Source organism: Heterodontus francisci, chromosome 40 (genome assembly GCF_036365525.1).
Source record: "Heterodontus francisci isolate sHetFra1 chromosome 40, sHetFra1.hap1, whole genome shotgun sequence".
NCBI classification, from domain to species: Eukaryota; Metazoa; Chordata; class Chondrichthyes; order Heterodontiformes; family Heterodontidae; genus Heterodontus; species Heterodontus francisci.
Genome location: NC_090410.1, coordinates 20463460 through 20490647, shown reverse-complemented (window position 1 = coordinate 20490647; position 27188 = coordinate 20463460). Strand labels below are relative to the sequence as shown.

The 27188-nt window shown below is 44.8% G+C and overlaps 1 protein-coding gene across 3 annotated transcripts in view; it reads left to right on the top strand.

Annotated features, from left to right (window-relative positions):
- The window catches only part of LOC137353135 (synaptosomal-associated protein 25-like), a 312851-nt gene that overhangs the window by 241761 nt on the left and 43902 nt on the right, over window positions 1-27188 (top strand). For all 3 annotated transcript variants that reach the window (XM_068019166.1, XM_068019167.1, XM_068019165.1), the window contains 2 exons: window positions 3757-3908; window positions 18607-18648. In XM_068019166.1, coding sequence (XP_067875267.1) covers window positions 3837-3908; window positions 18607-18648 — 114 coding nt within the window. In that variant the 5' untranslated portion in view covers window positions 3757-3836. The remainder of the gene's footprint in view (window positions 1-3756; window positions 3909-18606; window positions 18649-27188) is intronic.

Genomic DNA, 27188 nt, shown 5'->3' with positions numbered 1-27188 from the left:
ATCATGTCAAAGGAGAGAGAAATGTTTAATTTCAGGGCTTAGGATCTAAATAGCTGAAGACATGGCCGCCAATGGTGGGTGAATGGAGTGGGAGATACATAAGAGGCCAGAGTCCTAGAACCACAGAGTTCTTGGAGCATTGTAGGGCTGGAGGAGAAACAGAAATAGGGGGCTGGATTTTAAGAGCCCGCTGCCGATCCTGGCAGCCAGCTCAAAAAATGGGGGCCCGCAATTAACCGTGCGGCAGCTCATTTAAATAGCCGGGGTGGCCCGGCCCCCTTGTCCTTAGCTGGCAAATGTGCCAGCTGCCTGTGCGTAGGCGCTGGCGCCATTTTTAAAGGGCACATAGCCCTGCCGGCACATTTAAAGAAGTCACCCCCAGAATTAAATAAATAGATTTATAACGCCCCTTTCCCCCCCCCCCCAACAACAATTATATTAACTATTTGCCCTTTTCCCTCCCCCAAAACACTTGCCTTTTACATCTGACCATACCCCCAAACTGCACAAAGTTTAATGTTGAACCCTTCCCACCATCCCCTACACCCATTACGTTTACTTGATCCCATTCCCCCACCTCCCACCACACTTTAAATATTACCTCCTCCCGCCTCCCAACCAGTGTGGCACCACGTTTCTCCATATGGGGATTTGAAGGTGTGGGAGTGCTGCCCTCCGCACGGAAGATTGCGGCAGGCCCTCAGGATCGCAGGCGAGTAAATTTTTATTGATTTGCATATTTTAATTGAGGTCCGGTTGCCCAGCGGCCGGTAGGGTGGGGTCCACCACAGAGCCTCATCGCCGCTAGGAGGTTCGGACTGTGACTTCCCAGCGTCAAGGTCCCGTGGTGGGCCCCATGAGGAGCCATCTTCACGCCCCCATACCCACCATGGAACCCAACACCTGGGGGAGAACAAAATCCAGCCCAGGGAGGGATAAGGCCATGGGCGGGTTTGAACACAAGGATAAGCATTTTAAATTCGAGGAGTTGCTGGACCAGGAGCCAATGTATGTCAGCTAGCACAGGGGTGATTGTTTTCGTAAGCTTCTGCTTGACCCCAGTCAATGCTGCACGAATTAATGCAAGAAGCTGGGGAGATTTTCCTTTTACTTGACATGGCACAGCGCATTACAGGAATATTGGGTAGGCTACCTTATATATGTGTGCGGTCCTCCCCCATTACCATGAAAGTTTGCCCCAGTGGGGATATTTTTCAGCGTCTCCCACCGCCCCCCCCACCCCACCCCAATGACATCCTTACGTGACTGCTGAGTTCCCGTCTGTCGCCAAAATCCCAGTCCCCCCAGCAGTCAGGTCATGGATCTGGCTGGGTTTGGGCAGAACTGTGTGTAATTTATGTAAATGAGGTCTAGCCATTAAGATCCATGACTGTGCACTGCCCGGGTGCTCCATCCACTTTAGGTCTTGTACTCACCATACCTGCCTCTCCCCTCAACTCCATTAAAATTGGGGCTCAAGTGTCTGACATAGAAGCTTCTCCATTTTCTGGTACTAACATCCATCACTTTGATGTGCACCAAAAGTGACATTGTCTAAGCCCCTGGTGTGGGATTTGGGACCATGCATTGCTGGTTACTTTGTTGAAATGATGGCAATAAAAACTTATGATTGTATTGAAGCAAACGGACCTCCTTTGCACTGTTTGTAATTTTTGACTTGGTGCTGTTTGAAACTGTTTGGTAATGTATTTTTTACAGATTTTTATGAATAAAGTATATTTTGGAAATTAAAAAAAGATGGCAATAAAACAAAATCCCATCTTCACCTTTCTGCTCCAGACTCTATTGAAAAATGGTTTTATCTTTTAATAGCTGGGCGGCTCTGCTTATTGCTGTTTACATGTTTAATCGCTCCATTTCAGGGCCTCCTATCCTTCAGCTTCAGGCATCTGTGTCTCGAGTGAGGTATTAATTTATTCCTCACTCACTTCTTGATGTCCTCAGTGCCACAAAGCAGAGTTCTGCTTTCAGTCTTTAACTCTTCGATTTCCCCTGAAAGTCCACCTGAGCTTTCACAAGGCAGATGCTTTTAAATAGCAAAAAACAGGTACCACCTTCCTCCTGGACTGTGCCATTACTGTACAACAACGTCCCGGTGGTTTGTGGAGGGGACCCAGATACGGAGCTGTTTTAGGAGAGTTAGGAGAATGGAAGAAAGAAAGACTTGCATTTCTATAGTGTTTTTCATGACCCAAGGAAGTCCAAAAATGTTTTATAGACAATTAAGTACTTTTGAAATGTAGTCACTGTTGTAATGTTGGAAATGTGGTAGCCAATTTGCACACAGCAAACTCTCACAACAACAATGAGATAATGATCGGATAATCTGTTTGACCGATATTGGCTGAGGAATAAATTTTGGCCAGCACACGGAGGAGAACTCCCCTTGCTCTTCTTAAAAATAGTGCCATGAGATCTTTTACGTTCACCTGAGAGGACAGATGGGGCCTTGGTTTAATGTCTTATCAAAAAGACAGCACCTCCAACAGTGCAGGACTCTGTCAGCACTGTACTGGGAGTGTTAATGTAAACTTTGTGCTCAAGTCCAATTGGTCGTGTTCCCTTTCTGATTAATAAAGGGGGCAGAATCACAATTATTAAAATTAGTGGGCAATCGTCATTTGACTGGGAATTCAGTCACTAGTAGGGAACACTAATACTGGGCTCAGAACAGAGCTTTGGAGGGGCAAACTCAGCCAGGGCTCCAGCTCCTGAATGCTAGATCAATCAAATAAATTAATCCAAATTACGTAGGATTAGACACCAAAGATATATCAACTTGTTGGTTTTATTAATATTGACAGAAAGTGCAAGCAAGTTATATGTCTATGTACTTACTATAGGCTATGCATCAGAGCGTACAAACTGCTAATCAGTCCAGGTAAGTTCTCAGTACAGATCCCTGAGGGACACCACTAGTTACATTCTGTCAACTGGATTGCATACCCATTATCCCTACTCTCGATCTCCTACCTACTAACCAATTCCTTATCCATGTCAATCGGTTGCTTCCAAATACATTGTGTTTTCATTTTTGCTAACAGTCTCTGATATGGAACCTTATTAAATGCCTTTTCAAAGTCCACATAAATAACATCCATAGATGCTTCCTAGGTTAATTGGACATGATTTACCCTTTACAAATCCATGCTGGTTCTCTCTCAGTTCATATTTGTCCAACTGCTCAGTGGCTCTCTTTTTAATGACAGCTTCCAGCTTCCCCACAACAAGACATTAGTAGTTTTATAATATCCTGTTTTTTTCTCTATCACTCTTAAATAATGGAGTAACATTGGCAGTTTTACAATTCAAGGGGACAATTCCTGAATTAAGAGAATTTTTGAAGATTATGACTGGAGCATCTGAAATTTCCTCACATACTTCTTTTAGTAGGCTGAGCTTCATTACTTTTAAATTCCATTCTCCTTCCAATAAACAACAATATTCCATTTGCCTTTCTAATCACTTGCTGTACCTGCATACTAACATTTTTGTGTTTCAATCTTCAGTCTCATTGTTTTCTTCATTATCCGTTTTCCTTAAATCTAGTAAATTCCTCCCCATTGATTTATTTTTAGGTTTCCTATCATCGCTGGTACTTTATTCTCTTCCTCTATTGTGAAGACTGATAGAAAATCAATATACAAGAGTGACACCAACTAACCAACAGCAGATACTTAATAAGTATTTTAAATATGATAACTGTTATGAAGCATTCCACTTTCTGGTTTTCAGACCCTTGGAGGCTTCTGTGCCTTGTGCAACCACAAGTGCTTCTACGGGACGTGCTGTTGCGATAAACCACAGGGAGCGCCATGGACGGCAATGTGGATATGAGATCAGAGTTGGAGGAGATGCAGCGCTGTGCTGACCAGATCACAGATGAGGTGAGTGACAAATCCAAGAGGACTTTTCCTTGTAAAGATATTCTACCATTGCACAGGAAGTCCGGAATTGCAAAATGAAAGGTAGACCACAGTCCATCTAGTTTGGCGTCTACCTTCCTGGTAGTCAAATGATACAAGGATAATCGCGTTGTTCTCCATTCACAGCAATCAATCTCTATCAATTTTAGACTGGCAATCTAGAGGCCTGAACAAAAAAATCCAGAGAACACGAGTTCAAATCCCAGCACGGCAGTTTGACAATTTGTATTTGGTTTAAAATAAAAATTGGGAAATAAAGTTTTAAAAAGTTGGTTATCAGTAGAAGTGACTGAAGATGTTGAATTGTCAAATACTCAAATGGTTCATTTATATTCTCTACCCCAGAGGACTGTGGAGGCTCAGTCATTGAGTATGTTCAAGACATAGATGGACAGATTTCTAAATATTAAGAGCATCAAGGGATGTGGGGATAGTGTGGGAAAATGGTGTTGAGGTAGATCAGCCATGATCTAGCTGAGTGACGGCGCAGGGTCAAGGGGCTGAATGGTCTACTCTGCTCCTATGTTCCTATAACAGACCCAGACATGACACAAGGAAAACCTCAGTGGTGGAGAGCTCTGGGAACCATAGGACCAAAGTCACCTCTTCTTCCCAAGCTTGTTACACTCACCATATGCCATGTCTCAAGTTACTCATATACTGTATCCCAAAAAGGTTATTTTCTGAATGAAATCTGCATAATTTGTACTTGAATGAATCAATATTAACTGCTTCCATTGTCTCTCTAGGGAGTCTGCTCCATAGACTGGCCACTGGGTCGCAGAAATATTGGTGGTATTTTTAACCAAACTTGCCGAGTGGGAAATCTGCGGGATCAGATGGAACACCCATTTTACACCGCGTCAATATTATTCTCTATTGATTTTAGTGGAGAGTAAAATCGGGCAGGCTGTAAAACCAGCATTGCGCCCAATCAGTTTCCTGATGGGCGAGATAGTTTAGTTTAGAGATACAGCACTGAAACAGGCCCTTCGGCCCACTTAGTCTGTGCCAACCATCAACCACCCAATTTCCTAATCCTACACTAATCCCATATTCCTACCACATCCCCACCTGTCCCTATATTTCCCTACCACCTACCTATACTAGGGGCAATTTATAATGGCCAATTTACCTATCAACCTGCAAGTCTTTTGGCTGTGGGAGGAAACAGGAGCACCCGGAGGAAACCCACGCAGACACAGGGAAAACTTGCAAACTCCACACAGGCAGTACCCAGAATTGAACCCGGGTCGCTGGAGCTGTGAGGCTGCGGTGCTAACCACTGCGCCACTGATATGTTAAAATTGCTCCCATAATTTTCACAGATTAGTTTTGAATTTACCCTCCTTCAAGTGCAGGTTGTGTCCTCTGGGTCTGTTGTTCATGGTGAAACAACTTGTCATGGTCAACATTATCTGGTCCCTTTAGAATCCTAAAAACAGTAATGATATCACCTCTCAACATTTTCTTTTCCATTGAGAATATGCCCATCTCCCCATCCCCACAATCATTCTGGTTGCTTTCTTTTGTATCTTTTCAATAACTGCAGTATCCCTTTTGTACTATGGCGACAAGAACTGTACAAAGTAGTTATTGCACCAGTAATTTTATAAAGTAGCAGGATGATCTCACTATTTTGGCTTAATATTGACCTTTTGAAACATCCTGACTGTATCATCACAGTCATACATGATTGAAAGGACACAGGAGGGCACATTATCTTCTGCAGGAAGGACATATTGGCCTTTGAGGAGGTGTATTGCAGATTTATCACAATGATACTGGGCCTAAAAAGGTTAAGTTATGAAGACAGGTTACATAGACTAGGCTTGTATCTTTCTTGAGTATAGAAGATTAAGGGGTGATCTAATTGGGGTGTTTAAGAGAGTTGGTAAGGTAGCTAGTGAAACTATTTCCTCCTGTGGAGGAACACCATATCAAGGGGGCATAGAATAGAATCATAGAATGGTTACAGCACCGGAGGAGGACATTCGGCCTGTCATGCCCATGCCAGCTCTCTGCAAGAGCAACTTACCTATGACTACTCTCCCGCCTTTTCCCTGTAGCCCTGCAAATTTCTTCTCCAGATAATTTCCAGTTCCCTCTTGGAAACCACGTTCGATTCTGCCTCCACCAGTCTCTCAGGCAGTGCATTTTAGATCCTTTAGTTTAGAGATACAGCACTGAAACAGGCCCTTCGGCCCACCGAGTCTGTGCCGACCATCAACCACCCATTTATACTAATCCTACACTAATCCCATATTCCTACTACATCCCCACCTGTCCCTATATTTCCCTACCACCTACCTATACTAGGGATAATTTATAATGGCCAATTTACCTACCAACCTGCAAGTCTTTTTTTGGCTTGTGGGAGGAAACCGGAGCACCCGGAGAAAACCCACGCAGACACAGGGAGAACTTGCAAACTCCACACAAGCAGTACCCAGAATTGAACCCGGGTCGCTGGAGCTGTGAGGCTGCGGTGCTAACCACTACGCCACTGTGTCCTAACCACTCACTCCATAAAAAAGGTTTTTCCTCATGTCGCCTTTGCTCCTTTTGCCAATCACCTTAAATCGGTGTTCTCTGGTTCTGGATCCTTCCAGCAATGGGAATGGTTTCTCCCGATCTACTCTGGCCCGATCATTCATGATTTTGAACAACTCCATCAAATCTCCTCTTCCAGTAGATCAGCCCCAGCTTCTCCAACCTATCCATGTAACTGAAGTTCCTTATCCCTGGGACTATTCTTGTGAATCTTTTCTGCACCCTTTCTAATGCCTTCACATCCTTCCTAAAGTGTGGTGCCCAGAACTGGACACAATACTCCTGTTGAAGACAAAGCAGTGTTTTATACAGATTTATCATAACTTCCTTGTTTTTGTACTCTATGTCCCTATTTATAAAGCACAGGATCCCGTCTGCTTTATTAACCGCTTTCTCAACCTGCCCTGCCACCTTCAATGATTTGTACACATATACCACCCTGGTCCTGCACCCCTTTTAGAATTATGTCCTTTAATTTATTATTACCTCCTTGTTCTTCCTACAAAAATGAATCACTTGACCGTTCTCTGTATTAAATTTCATCTGCCACGTGTCCTTAAAATGACAACAAAATGAAAGCCAGGCCGTTCAGGGGTGATGTCAGCAAGCACCTCTTCACACAAAGGGTAGTGGAAATCTGGATCCCTCTCCTACCAAAAGCTGGGAGTCAATTGAAAATTTCAAAATTGAGATTGATAAATTTTTGTTAGGTCAGGGATATTAAGTATAATGGAACTAAGATGGGTAGGTGGAGTTGATATACAGATTAGCAGTGATCTAATTGAATGGTGGAACAGGCTCGAGGGGCTGAATGGCCTCCTTTCATTTCTGCATTCCTGTTAAAGGAAGTAGGTAGCACCACAGGGCGCCCAGGTCTGGGTCCACAGCTCAAACTTGTGTGGCCCAATATCTTCGTGTTGTCCACCTTCAGCTCTATCCATTAACCTGTAGTGGAATGGGAGAGCTATAACAATGGATGGGACATTGAGACTGATCTAAAAACTGGAAATTGAATCAAGTTAGAATCAAAATAAAAACCCTTTAGTATTTTTGCGTGGCATCAAAGTGCAAAAGTGCCACAAAGGTTAATCTAGCGTGCCTGAATTACAAAATGGTTAGTGTGCTCTGTTGGTAACTGGATGCACAGAGACTGGCTGTAAATGAGGATAGATGGTTGAAAAGCATAAAAGCAAAAGTGGAGAGAAAGGGGTTAATTTCCTGCAGTTATCTGGCAAATCTTGTCCGTGTTCAGGGAATCGCTCTTGGGATTGTTCCAGCCATCAGGGAGCCTGATGTAGGCCAAATCTGTTGGTAATATTGGGTGACCTGTTGATATTGGGTGACCTGTTGGGGATATTGGGTAATCTATTGATGATGTTGGGTAACCTGATGTATTAAGCAACCTGATCCATTGCATGCTAATATATAACTATTGTCCATGCACATCCATGCACACCCACTGCTTTGGTCCTTGTAATGCCTGTTGCTGTGACATGACCCTCAGACAGCCAATCACCAATGGCATTTTATAGAAAGCACACCCAGGCACTGATGGAATCTCTGAATATTAATGTCTGTGGGTGAAGCAATAATAGCACAACTAACACATCCCCCGATGCTTAGTGAGAATATTTTAGTGAGAGTAGCTGAACCATTGGAATGAGGACAATACCTGGTCTGTGCTGAGGGAGCTAAACTTGTCTGGAGGCTGGTTCGGTCACGACTGTTGGTTTAGGGAGAGATGAATCCTCCAGAGTTTTCGACTCCAGATGATTACCTAGTAATCCCTGCTGTCAGTGTGCATGTGAACTTAGGATGAGGATAGGTTTGGGGATTGGCTGTGATGCCTATTGACACTCTCTGCCTATACATGAATAGTGCCACCTCGGGCGAGCTACCAACCAGCAGCCATATAACTGTATCCCAGAGGAGGGGAGGGGGTGTGGGGGGAGGTGATATTGAAAATAAAGTCTAGCAACAATTCACAGAGAAGGGCTGTGAATATCAATTAGCTGCTGCACTTGAAGAAGTTTCATAGTTAGAGATTCAGTGCGAGAGGGACTGCCATGTCACGCCAAGAATCATAAACAGTACTGCTGGTGAAATACGATCAATGAGTTAACAATAAGCATAATCTATCAGTCAAAACATCTTGGGTGCGGGGGAGACAGATAAGAACACCCATTGGATACGAATAGATCAAAGCCCTCTGGACATGGCGCAGTTTGTTAACAGTAGTTGAACGAATAAAACAGCTCCTAACACCATTCAGATAACCACCCTTTAAAGGCCTAAAAACAAGACACTCTGGAGAAAGTGGGGAAAGGAGCAGGAAGTAGCAAAAAGGTCAGGGAAGTAGACACTGCGAGAAAAATATGGTGGGTGGATGAGGGGGTGGGAGTGGGGAAGAAGGAAAATAGATAGAAGAAAAGGGCAAGAAGCTAAAGCAGAGTCCCCTAGCCAAGAGAAAATCCAACAATCGTCCTTCGGACAACATTGACCCAAAACCACAGAGGGGAAAACAAAAAGCTAAAAGCTGGGTATCCCATGATTACACCACTGGAACAGCCAATGAAATTAAAGCAACTTTCCAGGAACTTGAGCTGAGCGGGCCTCCCTGCCGAACTCTCCAGAGGGCCTGTTTCTTACAGTAAGGGCATGATTCGCAACCCCAGCAGCTGCCTTGCTTCCTGATTATTAAATCAGCTCCAATTATAAAGAAGTTAATAACAGTCTGGTGATCTTTGGAAGAGTGCTGTGAAGCATCCCAGTACTGACCCCCCCTGCTGTTTCTGGTCCATTTCTGGTTATAAATTAGACTCAGTCACTGAGCTACAAAGATCATTTTTGCCCCACTTTTCTTTGCTTCTGCCCTGAGGTGCTGACCTGCTGGGGCTCAGTTCTGTGGATACTAGTAGCCATCTGATACCTCAGACAATTGGCCATCGCTCGTATGGAAGTCTAGACATCGGGTGTTAGCGGGCTGTGAAACCCCTAAAAGTTTAGGCCTCATCTTGTTCTTACTCAACCAGTGCACGAGCATGCGTGCACGCACACACACAGAAACACACACACAGAAACACACACACACAGACACAGAAACACACACACAGAAACACGCACACACACAGAAACACACACACAGAAACACACACACACACAGACACAGAAACACACACACAGAAACACGCACACACACAGAAACACACACACAGAAACAGACACAGAAACACACACACAGAAACACGCACACACACAGACACAGAAACACACACACACACAGAAACACACACACACACACACAGACACAGAAACACACACACACACACAGAAACACGCGCACACACAGAAACACACACACACAAACACAGAAAGACACAGAAACACACACACACACAGAAAGACACACACACAGAAAGACACAGAAAGACACACACACACACACAGAAACACGCACACACACAGAAACACACACACAGAAACACACACACACACAGACACAGAAACACACACACAGAAACACACACACACACAGAAACACGCGCACACACAGAAACACACACACACAAACACAGAAAGACACAGAAAAACACACACACACACAGAAAGACACACACACACACAGAAAGACACAGAAACACACACAGAAAGACACAGAAACACACACACACACACACACAGAAACACGCACACACACACACACACAGAAACACGCACACAGCAACACACAAACACAGAAAGACACACACACACACACACACAGAAAGACACAGAAACACACACACAGACAGAAACACACACACACACACACACACACACAGAAAGACACAGAAACACACACACAGAAACACACACACACACACAAGCACACACACACACAAACACAGAAAGACACACATACACACACACAGAAAGACACAGAATCACACACACAGACAGAAACACACACACAGACAGAAACACACACACACAGAAACACACACACACACAGAAACACACACACACACAGAAACACGCACACACACACAGAAACACACACACACACAGAAACACACACACACACACATACAGAAACACACACACACACACACACACACACACAGAAACACACACAGAAACATACACACACACACAGAAACACACGCACGTAAGCATTTTCAAACAAGGCAACTGGATAAGGACCAGCAGAAGAATCCCTGTTTTATTTAGCCCAAGGGAACATTCCACCCACTGCCTTGCCTTGGATCCACCAAAATCACTAAAAAAAATGATCTGGCCATTATCTTTTTGCTGTGTGTGGGATCTTGCTGTGCGCAAATTGGCTGCTGTGTTTCCTGCATTACAACAGTGACTTAAAAAGTATTTCAGTGGCTGTAAAGCGCTTTGGGACGTCGTTGTGAAAGGCACTATAGAATCAAATATAGAAAATTTACCAGCACTAAAGGAGGCCATTCAGCCCGTTGGTTGTAAATGCAAGTCTTTCATCCTTGGCAGACGATGGATTAAGCTATGGGCCTATTGTTGTGTTAGTTAGGCTGGTCCCTTTACTCTAAACCACCTGAGGAGCTTTCCAATGGGACAAATGCAGTGATCAGAGTTAATCTTTAGCTGTGCTGTGGAGATTGTGACCCACTAAATAAGTATTTTTTTTATCAAAGCTATGTTTTTATTATACCATTCTTGGCATCCTGGATACTCTCAGTATTTCTCTCAATCAACTCGGCTCTGTTGTTGGTATCTTTTTCTCTTCAACATTTCTCATGTTCCTGCACTCTGGTCAAATATTTCAGAATTGACCAAAGCATCAATATAAATTTACCCAGTCTCTCATATACTTCTGTATCTAATGGTGCTATTTGGGAAGATTAGAGGTGGGTCAATGCTATGTAGAGCAACACTGAATTACAGCACAATGGCAACTTGTGGTACATGAGTGTGTGTATATATATATATATATAGGCCATGGTTTTTGCAGGGGTGGGGAAGGGAAGGTAGTGGGGTAGCCCATAATTGAACGATGGATCCAACAGTTAGGATGTGGAGGCCCTGCCGATCTTAATAGCAAGGCCTCATTTGAATTAATCTCTGCAGAGACCTGCCCTTTACCCCATTAGATTGACTACCTGGGGCAGTGGGCAGGAGTGGGGATCTGGTAGCAGAAGGCCTCAGAATGTTTCCTGGCAGTCAGTGAGTGAAGGGGATTCCCTGGCTTCACGTAGGAGGGGTTTCCTCTTGCAGAGAGATTGTGACGATGCCTGGGCTGGAGAGGCCTCAGGACTCTTTGTGGGCACTCAGGGCTGTGGGTGGGTGGGGGGAAGTGGGCGGGAGGGGGGTGGAGGGATGGGGTGGCGGAGGATGCCTGTTCCTCTTAGTGCACAAGGATTTCAAAGGCAGGCAGAGGTTTTAAAACTTATTTGGGTTTCTTCTGACCAGTCAACACATCCTGGCATGTTGCTGTTCCTCAGCAACAGACAGCATAGGACACCCTCCTGCATGGACCATAAAATATGTCAATAACATTATTGGGCTTTTGAATCTTAAGTAGGCCCCGCCTGTTTTTAACAATGAACCAGGGCCTGAATCACTGCCATTCATATTAAGCCAGCAGGAAACATAGTGGATTGGAGGAGGAATCTCGCTCTTTAGGATTTTAGCCCCTCACTCGAGGCTATCCTTCCCATCAAGGTGGTTCATATCAACACCATAGAATGATACAGAGGGAGGCCATTCGGCCCATTGTGCCTGTGCCTGCTGTTTGAAAGAACTATCCAATTAATTCCACTTCCCTGCTCTTTCCCCAAAATCCTGCAAATTTCTCTTTTGCAAGTATTTATCCAAGTCCCTTATGAAATTTCCTATTGAATCTGCTTCCACCGCCCTTTCAGACAGTGTATTCCAGATCACAGCAACTTGCTACATAAGATAATTCTTCTCACTTCCTCCCGGTTCTTGTACCAATTATCTTAAATCTGTGCCCTCTGGTTACTGACCCTCCTGTGCATGGATTAAAAAAGCTTAAGGGTGCTCAGTTATAAATCCTTCAATAGATTTACCCCACCGTATCTCTGTAACCTTTACTAACCCTACATCCCAGCTTGAACCCTGTGCTCTTCTGAATCTGTGCCATGATGCATCCATCATCAACTCTTTCGCCATTCCACCAACAGTTTAGCTGGGGATTGTCTTCCTAACCCCCTTTTCCTTGTCACATCTCTCCCTTCAAAAGCCTCCTCAGCCCCTATCTCTTACCATACCCTCAGTCAGCTCTGCTAATCCTTCTCCCAAACACAATGTCCAGTGTCCTCATTGGGATACATCTTGGGCATTAATGATGCTATTTTCAGTGCAAATTATTACTGTGTTTGAGCTTGCACTGACCTGGAATGACGGAGTGTGATGGAGAGAGTGGTGTGAGGGAGATAATGGCATGAGGGAGAGAGTGGTGTGAGAGAGTGTGGGGTGTGAAAGATTGAGGGGCATGAAAGAGAGGGGCATTCATAATGTAGACTGACCCACCAATACGTTATTGAGGGAGATTAGCATTGTCGGAGATGGCTTGCTTCAGCTGAGACTGAAGTCCTGCTTGTCTGTTCCAAGGGTTCAGATTAAAGACATTCCATAGCACTTCTAAGAGAAGTGCAGGGGGCTGTCCTGGTGTCCTGGCCAATGTTCATCCCTCAACCATGAGCCCCAAAAATAAACTGGTCCTTTTTTCATTGCTGTTGCTGGAATCTGCTGAGCACGATAAGACTGTCGTGTTTGACTATGCAACAATAACTTGTATTTATATAGCACCTTAACATAATAAAGTATCCCACGGCACTTCACAGGAGCATGATCAAACAAAGTTTGACACCGACCCACATAAGGGGATATTAGCACAGGTGACAAAGAGGTAGGTTTTAAGGAGTGTTTTAAAGGAGGAGAGAGAGGTAGAGAGTCAGAGAGGTTTAGGGAGGGAATTCCAGAACTTAGGGCCAAGGCAGCTGAAGGCACGGCCACCAGTGATTTGGCAAAGGAAATCGGGGATGCACAAAAGGCCAGAATTAGGTAAGCTCAGATACTTTGGAGGGTTGTCGGACTGGCTGAGGTTTCAGAGATCGGGAGGGGTGAGGCCATGAGGGTTTGAACACGAGAGTGAGAATTTTAAATTGGAGCCATTGCTAGAGCAGGGGCCAGTGTCGGCCAGTGAGCACAGGAGTGGACGGGTGAACGGGAGATGGCACGAGTTAGGTTTCAAGCGGCAATGTTTTGTATGAGCCCAAGATAACAGAGGATGGAAGGCCAGCCTGGAGTGCGTTGAAGTAGTCAGTTCTGCAGATAGCAAAGGCAGGAATGAGGGTTTCAGCAGCAGATGAGCTGAGGGAGGGGCAGAGAGGGGCGATATTACAGATGCAGAAATAGGCATTCTTGGAAATTATAATAACAATCACTCCAACTCAAAATAATTCATTGTATCTGAAGCATTTAGAAGCATTTCTGAGAGACACAATACGGCTTTATAAAAATAAATATCTTTTCTTTAAATGATTGATATATAATAATGCCAGACTTAAAAAGACGTTTCTCGTGAATTTCAGTGCCATTGGAGCAGCTGATATTGCTGTGTTATTTATCTCCGCCTGGCTGTAAAATTATGAAGGGGCCAGATTGGCAGCAATTTCCAGAATCTCTGTAGGATCATGGGACTGTGAATAATGGGAGAGTGGAAATGGATGCAGAGGTGAAATTTGACCTTGAGGATGGAGGAGATATTAAAGATGGGAAGCCTGCAGCGTGTGATGTGGAAGCAGATAATTAGTGCTGACAGCTCGTGGCTGTGTGGTTGTGGGACCCTGAGACTGCAAAGAGCAAAAACAAACACCCACCTTCCCGATGATTAGAATGAGATGGTTCGTCAAATGAGATGCCAGCGGGGAAGAAGGAGGATTAAATCTAACAACAGACAAAAGGGCAGCAGCAGTGTCCTGGTCGATTTAACACTCGTGTTTATTTTGAGGAAACAGAATTGCAGCCTGTGTGTTGCAAAGTAAAAGGAAAGGAGTTTCTAAAGGCTGTTTTATAGCGGTATAGGAGATCCATCACCCTGTGCTCGCTGACCTTCACTGGCTTTCAGTCCAGCAACATCTCTAATTTAAAATTCTCATCCTTGTGTTCAGATCCCTGCATCAACTCATCCCCTCCCTACATCAGCAACCTCTTCCAGCTCTACAACCCTTTGAGATCTCTGTTTTATTTCAATTCTGGCCTCTTGAGCATCACCAGTTTTCATCGCTCCATCATTTGTGGCCGTGCCTTCAGGCATCCAGTCACGAAGCTCTATTTTCCTTCACTGAAACATGTCTGCCTCTATCTCCTCCTTTAAGATATTCTTTTAAACCTATTGTGTTGACCAAGCTTTCACTCAACTGTCCTAATGTCTCCTTACCTGGCTCAGTGTCATTTTTCGTCTGATAACGCAACTGTGAAGTATTTTACAATGATTAAGGTGCTATATAAATGCCAGTTGTTGTTATTGTAGAAGTGAATGTGGATGGGACGTTGTGCAATTAGCACAATGAAAACTCCCCAAACCCAACATATCAGAAAATGTAAATAACGCTTACTTACTCACCTCACTGCGGTGAGGTTTTACTCAAATCCCAAACAGTCAAGGTATCAGCATGTCGAAATAATATTTCCCTCACAGTAGAACTTCCCTCATCAGCAATAATTTGCATTTGTACAGATCTTTTAATGTAGAAAAACAGTCCAAAGCTCTTTCTAAAAAAAAAAGGACATCAAATTGAAGTACGACAAATTAAGAGGCTGACAAACCTGGTCAAAGAGCTGGGTTTTAAGAAGGGTTTTGAAGGAGGAGAGGGAGGTGGGGAGATGAAGGGGCTTAGATAAGGAATTCCAGAATCCAGGGTTTAGCTATCGGCGCTGAAGTGGAATTTTGCCCCTGGATTATCTACTCTGCAGTATAATGTAATATAATATTTGTATCGAGTAATACAACATAGGAAATTAAAACAGATTGATGGCAATACTGACAGTAACAAGGTTAATTTCCCTTTGGCTGTGTTTACAATGTCTGCCAGGTGTTTATTCCATTAACCCCTTCATGAGCCCCAGAGCTCTTAGCAGCTGCAATCTGAACTGGATAGTATTAACCCATTTACTTCCCTAGCATAAGCACTTCACAATCAATTGGGGTGGGAGGTTGGGGGGGGGGTGGGGTGGGGGGGATGGGGGGCAAGGGTAGGTGAAAGTAAGAGGGAACCTGATTAAAGTGTTGCTGCCTCTTTTTCATGGCCTCACAATGCCATGTTTGGAACAGAGCGTTTGTGTGCGTGTGGTTTTTTTATTCATTCATGGGATTTTTGGGCGTCGCTCGCCAGGCCAGCATTTATTGCCCATCCCTAATTGCCCTGGAGAAGGTGGTGGTGAGCTGCCTTCTTGAACCGCTGCAGTCCATGTGGGGTAGGTAGACCCACAGTGCTGTTAGGAAGGGAGTTCCAGGATTTTGACCCAGCGACAGTGAAGAAACGGCGATATAGTTCCAAGTCAGGATGGTGTGTGACTTGGAGGGGAACTTGCAGGTGGTGGTGTTCCCATGCAGTTGCTGCCCTTGTCCTTCTAGTTGGTAGAGGTCGTGGGTTTGGAAGGTGCTGTCTAAGGAGCCTTGGTGCATTGCTGCAGTGCATCTTGTAGATGCGGTGCCAATCAACCAGGCTGCTTTGTCCTGGATGGTGTTGAGCTTCTTGAGTGTTGTTGGAGCCGCACCCATCCAGGCAAGTGGAGAGTATTCCATCACACTCCTGACTTGTGCCTTGTAGATGGTGGACAGGCTTTGGGGAGTCAGGAGGTGAGTTACTCGTCTCAGGAGTCCTAGCCTCTGACCTGCTCTTGTAGCCACGGTATTTATATGGCTACTCCAGTTAAGTTTCTGGTCAATGGTAGCCCCTGGGATGTTGATAGTGGGGGATTCAGCGATGGTAATGCCATTGAATGTCAAGGGGAGATATCACCATTAATCAATTAATTAATTTATTTAGAGATACAGCACTGAAACAGGCCCTTCGGCCCACCGAGTCTGTGCCGACCAACAACCACCCATTTATACTAATCCTACATTAATCCCATATTCCCTACCCCATTCCCACCATTCTCCTACCACCTACCTACACTAGGGGCAATTTACAATAGCCAATTTACCTATCAACCTGCAAGTCTTTGGCTGTGGGAGGAAACCGGAGCACCCGGCGGAAACCCACGCGGTTACAGGGAGAACTTGCAAACTCTGCACTGACAGTACCCAGAACTGACCCTCTGGAGCTGTGAGGCTGCGGTGCTAACCACTGCGCCACTGTGCCGCCCGAGATGGTTAGATTCTCTCTTATTGGAGATGGTCATTGCCTGGCACTTGTGTGGCCCAAATTTTACTTGCCACTTATCAGCCCAAGCCTGGATATTGTCCAGGTCATGCTGCATTTCTACACGGACTGCTTCAGTATCTGAGGAGTCACGAATAGTGCTAAACATTGTGCAATCATCAGCGAACATCCCCACTTCTGACCTTATGATTGAAGGAAGGTCATTGATGAAGCAGCTGAAGATGGTTGGGCCTAGGACACTACCCTGAGGAACTCCTGCAGTGATGTCCTGGAGCTCAGATGATTGACCTCCAACAACCACAACCATCTTCCTTTGCGCTAGGTATGACTCCAGCCAGCGGAGTGTTTTCCCCCTGATTCTCATTGACGTCAGTTTTGCTAGGGCTCCTTGATGCCATACTCGGTCAAATGCTGCCTTGATGTCAAGGGCAATCACTCTCACTTCACCTGTGTGTCTGCACTGTGGGTGATGGGACACTGCTATCAGTGCTGGTGAAGAACTAGCCCTCTTCCATGCTCCTGGGCAGAGCGTGGAACATTTTGTTGTCTCATTTCATGTTGTACTCTGATCCTCTGTATCATGAGGGTGAAATCATGATGGGCAATATTAGTGAACACAACCTTGTTCAAGACATTCTTTAACCTACTGTTTTCAGCAAAGGCACTAGTCTGTTTTAACAACTCTGTCATAATAACTGATTTCAAACAATCACATTATTTTTATAGATTAGCATGAACAGCCAAGACCAACTGTATTCTTCAGGTTAGAGTCTGGGGAATAATTGGATAAAGGACGCAGACATAATTTAGGCTCCATTTTAAAGTCATACATTTTGCCCATGTTTTCTATCCTAATTTGATCTTATGTTATTTATTTATAGTAAAACCATAAAACTTAATGGAATCCTTTAAGGAGAATTGGTTACAGTATAACCAATTATAAAGGCAGCTCTATAGTACAGAGCAAAACTGAGGTGCTATAGTGCCCCCATTAGCGAGAGGGTGTAATTACAGTGTGACATGTTTACATAAGCACTTTCCATTATAAATGTGGACATTGGAAATTATAATGGGAAAAGTTGATACAAAAGTGTGAGAAAACGTGTCATCTGGAAGTATGGTTTTACAGGTAGGAATGCAGCAAATGCACAATTAAAAAAAAATTTACTATTGATATTGCTTAGCACTGTTTTACCCCATTCCCTTTAAACCTGCTCCTCCCACACCATTCCACACTAATTCCCAACAGGGAGGATTTGCCTTCAATCCCACTGGCAGGGTTGAGATTGGGCACTGGTTGTGTGGAGTCTCTCCAGGGGAAGGGGATGGAATTCTCCTCCATATCCTGATAATATTTACCCCTCAACGTCACTAAATCAGACTATTTGGTCATTATAACATTGCTTTTTGCGGGAACTTGCGGTGCGCAAATTGACTGCTGTGTTTCCTAACTTACAAAAGTGAATACACTTCAAAAGTACTTCAGTGGCTGTAAATTTTTTGGGACCTCCTGAGTTCAGGAAAGGCACTATATAAATGCAAGTTCCTTCTTTCCATACCTGTGATTGTTCTCGGAGCTTGTCAGGGTGCTGAAGAGGTTAAAGGTTTCCCATGTGGCATGGGTATATGTTTATTAAAGCACTGGCACTTGCTGCTGCTAAAATGAGGCCTCAGTGTTTGTTGACAGTGGTCTAACTGTGTGTTTTTCTCTCTCTCTCGCTCCGCAGTCCCTGGAAAGCACCCGCCGTATGCTGCAACTGGTGGAGGAGGTACAGTACCAGCAAATCTCATTTATTTTCCATATCAGAAAATTCTTGATGAATTCATTCCTGTGACATTTTGGACACTGATTGGGATCATCACAGAGCAAGATTTGCATTTGGTGGGACAAAATGGAAATGACACACTAAAATTCCTACCCTCAAGTTTCTTCCTCACCGGTCATTCTGTTTAACGCCTTATGGCTACTCTTGCCCAAGTAACCAATCCTTCTGTGTGAACATCAACCATGAGTGCTGTCAGACTATTCATCCATGAAGGGGTCTTAGTCAAGCCTGTTCTCACTCAACGCTTTTCAGTAAGGCGACAGTTAGGACTGGAATCCCTGACTGTTCATTCCCCTCCCTAGTCTGGAAACGCTAAACGGTTGCAACAGTTATTCCCATTGCTGCCTTAGCAGAGGCCGGTCAACCCAGTATAGACCATCCATCCAGTTGGGGACCTCTCTGATCTCCATGGCTCAGATACAGGGCAGGAATACTTAGAAAGGTAGAGCAGTTCAGGCTCCTTCCCTCTCAGATTTGACCCCTGACCCTTAACATCGCTCCTGGTCACCCTATTGTCAGGAGATGCATTGCCTTATCCCAGTTTTCCCGCTTGAGTGAGCGGGAGAGCTGCTATTAACCCAGTAACGGATCCCGTGGCTTGCTGGCAGCAACAAATGGAGCCACTCCCGCCAATTCCCCCACCCCGTCTCTCCGGCTTCTGTTGTCACCTCTCGGGATAACAGCCTTCCCATGTTGAAATGGGAACAGAAAGTGCTGGAAATACTCAGCAAGTCTGGCAGCATCTGTGTAGAGAGAAACAGAGTTAATGTTTCAGGTCTGTGACCTTTCATCTGAACTGGCAAAAGTTAGAAATGTAACAGTCTTTGAGCAAGTGAAAGTGGGGGAGGGGGGAAAGAAGAACAAGAGAGAAGGTCTGTGATAGGACAGATGGGGGAGAGATTAAATGACAGAGGTGTCATGGAACAGAATGCAAATGGAGTCCCACTCAACTTATTTCCTCCTATCTTGATTCTATTTTGTCTCCCCTTGTCCAGTCTCTTGCCACCTCCATCTGTGACTCTTCTGATGCCCTATGTCATTTGGACAGTTTCCAGTTTCTCACTGCCTCCTCTTTACTATGAACGTCCAGGCTGTCAATGCTTCCATCCCCTACCAGGACGGTTTGAGGGCTCTTCGCTTCATCCTTGAACAGAGGCCCAACCAGTCCCCATCCACCACCACCCTCCTCCGCCTGGCTGAACTTGTTCTCACATTGAACAACTTCTCCTTCAACTCCACTCACTTGCTTCAAATAAATGGTGTTGCTATGGGTACCCGCATGAGTCCTAGTTATGCCTGCCTTTTTGTGGGATATGTCGAACATTTCTTGTTCCAGTCCTACTCAGGCCCCCTCCCCCAACTCTTTTTCCGGTACATTGATGACTGTATTGGTGCCGTTCCTCTATCACCCCAAACTGGAAAACTTCATCAACTTTACTTCCAATTTCCACCCTTCTCTCACCTTCGCATGATCCATCTCTGACGCGCCCCTTCCCTTCCTTGTCTTCTCTGTCTCCATCTCTGGGGATAGACTGTCCACTAATATTCATTATAAGCTCACCGACATCCACAGCTATCTCAACTACACCTCTTCACACCCTGCCTCCTGTAAGGACTCCATTCCATTCTCCCAGTTTCTCCGTCTCCAACGCATCTGTTCTGGTGATGCAACCTTCCACACCAGCACTTCTGATATGTCTTCCTTTTTCCTCAACCGAGGATTCCCCCGCACTGTGGTTGACAGGGCCCTCGACTGCATCCAACCTATTTCCCACACTTCTGCCCTCACCCTTGTCCCTCCCTACCAGAACTGCGACAGGGTTCCCCTTGTCCTTGTTTTCCACCCCACTAGCCTCCACATCCAAAGGATCATCCTTCGCCATTTCCACCACCTCCAGCGTGATGCCACTACCAAACACATCTTCCCCCCCCCCCCCCTCCCCATCGGCATTCCGAAGGGACCATTCCCTCAGCAACATCCTGGTCTACTCCTCCATCACCCCCGACACCTCGTCCCTTCTCACGGCACCTTCCTATGCAATCACAGGAGGTGCAATACCTGCCCTTTTACCTCCTCTCTCCTCACCATCCAAGGGCCTAAACACTCCTTCCAGGTGAAGAAGTGATTTCCTTGTACTTCTTTCAATTTAATATTCGCTGCTCACAATGTGGTCTCCTCTACGTTGGGGAGACCAAACAGATTGGGTGACCACATTGCCACATTGTGGAACACTTCTGTTCGGTCCGCGAGCATGATCCCGAGCTTCCAGTTGCTTGCCATTTAATTCACCATCCTGCTCTCATGCCCACATTTCTGTCCTTGACTGTTGCAGTGTTCCAGTGAAGCTCAATGCAAGCTTGAGGAACAGCCCCTCATCTTCTGATTAGGCACTCTACAGCCTTCTTCAACATTGAGTTCAACAATTTCAGACCATGAGCCCCTTTTTTAAAATTTATTTATGATTTTTATTTTATATATTTTCATTTTTAAATTTATTTTTTAAGCATGTGCTAATCTTAAACTTGTTTTTCATGTTTTTGCTTTCGGACAGACCTGTTCATTATTCTGCCATTAGCATTCTCTCTAGTCTCGTGCTTTGTCTTTTACTATGATTATTTGGCACTCCACTTGCATTCTGTTCCAAGATATCTCAGTCATTTAATCTCTCCTGCCCACCGTCCTATCACAGACCTTCCCTCTTGTTCTTCTTCCCCACCCGTCCCCCCTTTCACTTGCTCAAAGACTGTTACATTTCTAACTTTTGCCAGTTCTGATGAAAGGTCACAGACCTGAAACGTTAGCTCTGTTTCTCTCAATACAGAAGCTGAGTATTTCCAGCATCTGCAGTATTTTGCTCTTATTTTAGTCTTCCCACGTTGCCTGGAGGTTCTGACTGGGTCTCAACTGAGGTTGAAATTACAGCCATTCAGCAGGGGTGTGGGGAGTGGGGGAAGGGAATGCTATTTTAATGGGTGTTAGTGTAAAATGAACTAGTTGCCCCTTAAATACCCCACCTCGTTTCCCTATTTATCACAGTCAGGGGTAGGGAAAATTGGGCGTGTGGTGGTGCTATAATGGATGGCTATTCGATATCATCCAAACTTAAACTTATTCTCAGGGAATGAAACTCCTCTTTTTATGTATTAACCAGCCTGTCCTTTCCTGCAGAATATCTAATGCTAATATCACCTGAATATAGGAAAATAATCAGCCATATTTTGCCCTTAAGTTCTTGGAATTTTTAACATAACAGATGGAATCAGAGCTTGAGAATGGAGCCTCTGATGTAAATATTATAAATGGATAAATATTATGCTCCATCCAGCTTCAGGAATTTGAAGAGAAATGACCTCTGGTCTGTAATGGCTGTTGTGTACACTCCACGTACCTAAATTTTGCAAAACTATCTGGCGATACACTCCAGTTAGTTTTTAATCTACAAAGTTTTAGTTGCTTTTTTTTTTCAGAAGTCCAATCCTGGAGGTAAAGGTATCAAGGAAAACAATAGATGAACAACGCAGTTGGAAAAAGATCATTTACAGCTGATAAGGTTGCTGGTGGTATTTCACAGTGAGGGCCCGTTGCTACGGTAACACACTGGCTTGGTTAGGCCTCATTTGTCAAACTGCACTCCATATCCAGAAAGAACCATCAGGTCCACAAAGCAATCAGTTCAAAATGGAGCTCAACTCGTGAAAGGTGCTATATTAATGCAAGTCCTTTCTTTTGGAAATGGGTGGGCAATGGGGGTTGTTTAAAGTCAACCCATCATATCACAGAAAGTTTATTAAATTTTATTATTAATCTTTACCATGCAAACATCCTCTCCAGCAAGTACTTAGTTTGCTTATCGCAGTTGATGCATTTAAAAGAACATCTGTGATGAGAATCCTTGTGCTAATAACATGAGCAATCGACAAACAGGTTGTAAATGTGAACCAGCAGCTTAACTGAAGGACAGAGTCTGGGACGGGTCTTCCACTCTTCATTGCCATTGACACGAGGATTTTGTTTTAACCTGAGTAAATATCCAGCAGTACAACTGAAAACTTGGGTTGGATTTGGAGAGAGCAATGCAGTGAATTACTGGGGTTTACAAACCTGTCACTGGTGGTGTGCGCAACTTGGGCAGAGGAATTAAGACCATAATAAAATTAATATCCTGCAACACTAAACTATATTGCGTGATGCACAATTGTTCCCCTATAGATTAAGCAAAGAGAAATCCAGTGGTGATAGTGCCTAGCTATGTCCAGTTACAACCCAAGTTCATTACTGCTATGTTGTACTGAGGTTCTTTTAAAGACTATTAACTATTGCTTTTTATTTTTATGTTAACGTTTCCTTGCATCTTATATGCTCTGGAGGCAGCTGATTGAAGAGAGGCCAGCCAAATTAATAAACTGACTGCTACTGCAGGTTTTGTATAATTTACCTCATAAAAGACTCTACTTGAACCATGTAATCTACTGAGGATTTTTTTTTTTTTTGCCAATAAGCCCAAAGGTTAACAGTATAAAATTCTTCAGAATGTTAAGGATGACAAGGAGATCGCATGATTCTAAAGGTTTCCAGGCTGCACTGATTTCTGACTGTGGCAGAGAGAAGCACTGTTCATTTTTAGTTTCGAACTGGACGCAGTGAGGTGGCATCAAATTACCTCACGTCAACAAAGGGTCAAATCTGGGGCATTAGAGTGAGATGAGGCTCTTCGGAGCATACACCGAATGGCCTGTTTCTGTGTTAAATTCTGCATAAAATCTGACCCTTTAACAAACGTGCTTGATTTTCTGTCTGCGTACTGCAGTATTGCAACCAAGAAAAGGTCTTTGCGGAGTTCTGATGAATAACAATTCATTGACCCTTAGCTTGACTTCAGTTAAGTCAGCTGGTAGCATCTCTGCGTCAGAAGATCATGGGTTCAAGTACTACCCAGGGACTTCAACACATGAAACTGGACTGGCATTGCAGTGAGTGCTGAAGGACAAAGAACAAAGAACAAAGAACAGTACAGCACAGAAACAGGCCATTCGGCCCTCCAAGCCTGCGGCGATCTTGATGCCTGCCTAAACTAACACCTTCTGCACTTCCGGGGCCCATATCCCTCTATTCCCTTCCTATTCATATATTTGTCAAGATGTCTCTTAAACGTCGCTATCGTATCTGCTTCCACCACCACCCTGGCAGCAAGTTCCAGGCACTTACCACCCTCTGTGTAAAAAAACTTGCCTCGCACATCCCCTCTAAACTTTGCCCCTCGCACCTTAAACCTATGTCCCCTAGTAACTGACTCTTCCACCCTGGGAAAAAGCTTCTGACTATCCACTCTGTCCATGCCGCTCATAACTTTGTAAACCTCTATCATGTCGCTCCTCCACCTCCATCGTTCCAGTGAAAACAATCCGAGTTTTTCCAACCTCTCCTCATAGCTAATGCCCTCCAGACCAGGCAACATCCTGGTAAACCTCCTCTGTAGCCTCTCCAAAGCCTCCACGTCCTTCTGGTAGTGTGGCGACCAGAATTGCACGCAATATTCTAAGTGTGGCCTAACTAAGGTTCTGCACAGCTGCAACATGATTTGCCAATTTTTATACTCTATGCCCCGACTGATGAAGGCAAGCATGCCGTATGCCTTCTTGATTACCTTATCCACCTGCGTTGCCACTTTCAGTGACCTGTGGACCTGTACGCCCAGATCTCTCTGCCTGTCAATACTCCTAAGGGTTCTGCCATTTACTGTATACCTCCCACCTGCATTAGACCTTCCAAAATGCATTACTTCACATTTGTCCGGATTAAACTCCATCTGCCATTTCTCCGCCCAAGTCTCCAACCGATCTATATCCTGCTGTATCCTCTGACAATCCTCATCATTATCCGCAACTCCACCAACCTTTGTGTCGTCCGCAAACTTACTAATCAGACCAGCTACATTTTCCTCCAAATCATTTATATATACTACAAACAGCAAAGGTCCCAGCACTGATCCCTGCGGAACACCACTAGTCACATCCCTCCATTCAGAAAAACACCCATCCACTGTTACCCTCTGTCTTCTGTGACTGAGCCAGTTCTGTATCCATCTTGCCAGCTCACCTCTGATCCCGTGTGACTTCACCTTTTGCACCAGTCTGCCATGCGGGACCTTGTCAAAGGCTTTACTAAAGTCCATGTAGACAACATCCACCGTCCTTCCCTCATCAATCATCTTCGTCACTTCCTCAAAAAAGTCAATCAAATTAGTAAGACACGACCTCCCCTTCACAAAACCATGCTGTCTCTCGCTAATAAGTTTGTTTCTTTCCAAATGGGAGTAAATCCTGACCCGAAGAATCCTCTCTAATAGTTTCCCTACCACTGACGTAAGGCTCACCAGCCTATAATTTCCTGGATTATCCTTACCACCCTTCTTAAACAAGGGAACAACATTGGCTATTCTCCAGTCCTCTGAGACCTCACCTGTAGCCAATGAGGATGCAAAGATTTCTGTCAAGGCCCCAGCAATTTCTTCCCTTGCCTCCCTTAGTATTCTGGGGTAGATCCCATCAGGCCCTGGGGACTTATCTACCTTAATGGTTTGCAAGACACCCAACCCCTCCTCCTTTTCAATAATGAGATGACTGAGACTATCTACACTCCCTTCTCTAGGCTCATCATCCACCAAGTCCTTCTCTTTGGTGAATACTGATGCAAAGTACTCATTTAGTACCTCGCCCATTTCCTCTGGCTCCACACTTAGATTCCCTTCTCTGTCCTTGAGTGGGCCAACCCTTTCCCTGGTTACCCTCTTGCTCTTTATATACGTCTAAAAAACCTTGGAATTTTCCTTAATCCTGTTTGCCAATGACTTTTCATGACCCCTTTCAGCCCTCCTGACTCCTTGCTTAATTTCCTTCCTACTGTCTTTATATTCCTCAAGGGATTTGTCTGTTCCTAGCCTTCCAGCCCTTACGAATGCTTCCTTTTCCTTTTTGACTAAGCTCACAATACCCCGCGTTATCCAAGCTTCCCGAAACTTGCCAAACCTATCCTCTTCCTCACCGGAACATGCTGGTCCTGGATTCTAATCAACTGACATTTGAAAGACTCCCACATGTCAGATGTTGATTTACCCTCAAACAGCCGCCCCCAATCTAAATTCTTCAGTTCCTGCCTAATATTGTTATAATTAGCCTTCCCCCAATTTAGCACCTTCACCCAAGGACTACTCTTATCCTTATCCACAACTACCTTAAAACTTATGGAATTATGGTCACTGTTCCCGAAATGCTCCCCCACTGAAACTTCGACCACCTGGCCGGGCTCATTCCCCAATACCAGCTCCAGTACGGCCCCATCCCTAGTTGGACTATCTACATGTTGTTTCAAGAAGCCCTCCTGGATGCTCCTTACAAATTCTGCCCCATCCAAGCCCCTTGCACTAAGTGAGTCCCAGTCAATATAGGGGAAGTTAAAATCACCCACCACTACAACCCTGTTACCTTTACATCTTTCCAAAATCTGTCTACATATCTGCTCCTCTACCTCCTGCTGGCTGTTCGGAGGCCTGTAGAAACATCATGACTGCACCCTTCCTATTCCTGAGCTCCACCCATATTGCCTCGCTGCATGACCCCTCCGAGGTTTCCTCCCACAGTACAGCTGTGATATTCTCCTTAACAAGTAATGCAACTCCCCCACCCCTTTTACATCCCCCTCTATCCCGCCTGAAGCTTCTAAATCCTGGAACATTTAGCTGCCCATTGGCCACTGGGTGGGAAGGTCGTACTTGACCTTCCCCGCCCCTGACAATATTCAATGGTGGCGGGAAGGTGACAGACACTCCACCCTACCTTCCTCACTATTTCATGGCCCCCACCCCCCCCCCCCCCCCCCCCCCCCCCCGCATTCCTGCCTGCCCCTTGAGGGCTGCTAAAATCCAGCACAAGAATGAGAATTTGAAATCCTCACTGTGCTGAAACACATGCATTTTGGAAGATCCAATTCAAGAGTGAACTATACAGTAAATGGAAAAGTCCTGGGGAAAATTGATGTACAGAGAGATTTGGGTGTTCAGGTCCATTGTTCCCTGAAGGTGGCAACGCAGGTCAATAGAGTGGTCAAGAAGGCATATGGCATGCTTTCCTTCATCGGACGGGGTATTGAGTACAAGAGTTGGCAGGTCATGTTACAGTTGTATAGGACTTTGGTTCGGCCACATTTGGAATACTGCGTGCAGTTCTGGTCGCCACATTACCAAAAGGATGTGGATGCTGTGGAGAGGGTGCAGAGGAGGTTCAACAGGATGTTGCCTGGTATGGAGGGCGCTAGCTATGAAGAGAGGTTGAGTAGATTAGGATTATTTTCATTAGAAAGACGGAGGTCGAGGGGGGACCTGATTGAGGTGTACAAAATCATGAGAGGTATAGACAGGGTGGATAGCAAGAAGCTTTTTCCCAGAGTGGGGGATTCAATTACAAGGGGACACGAGTTCAAAGTGAAA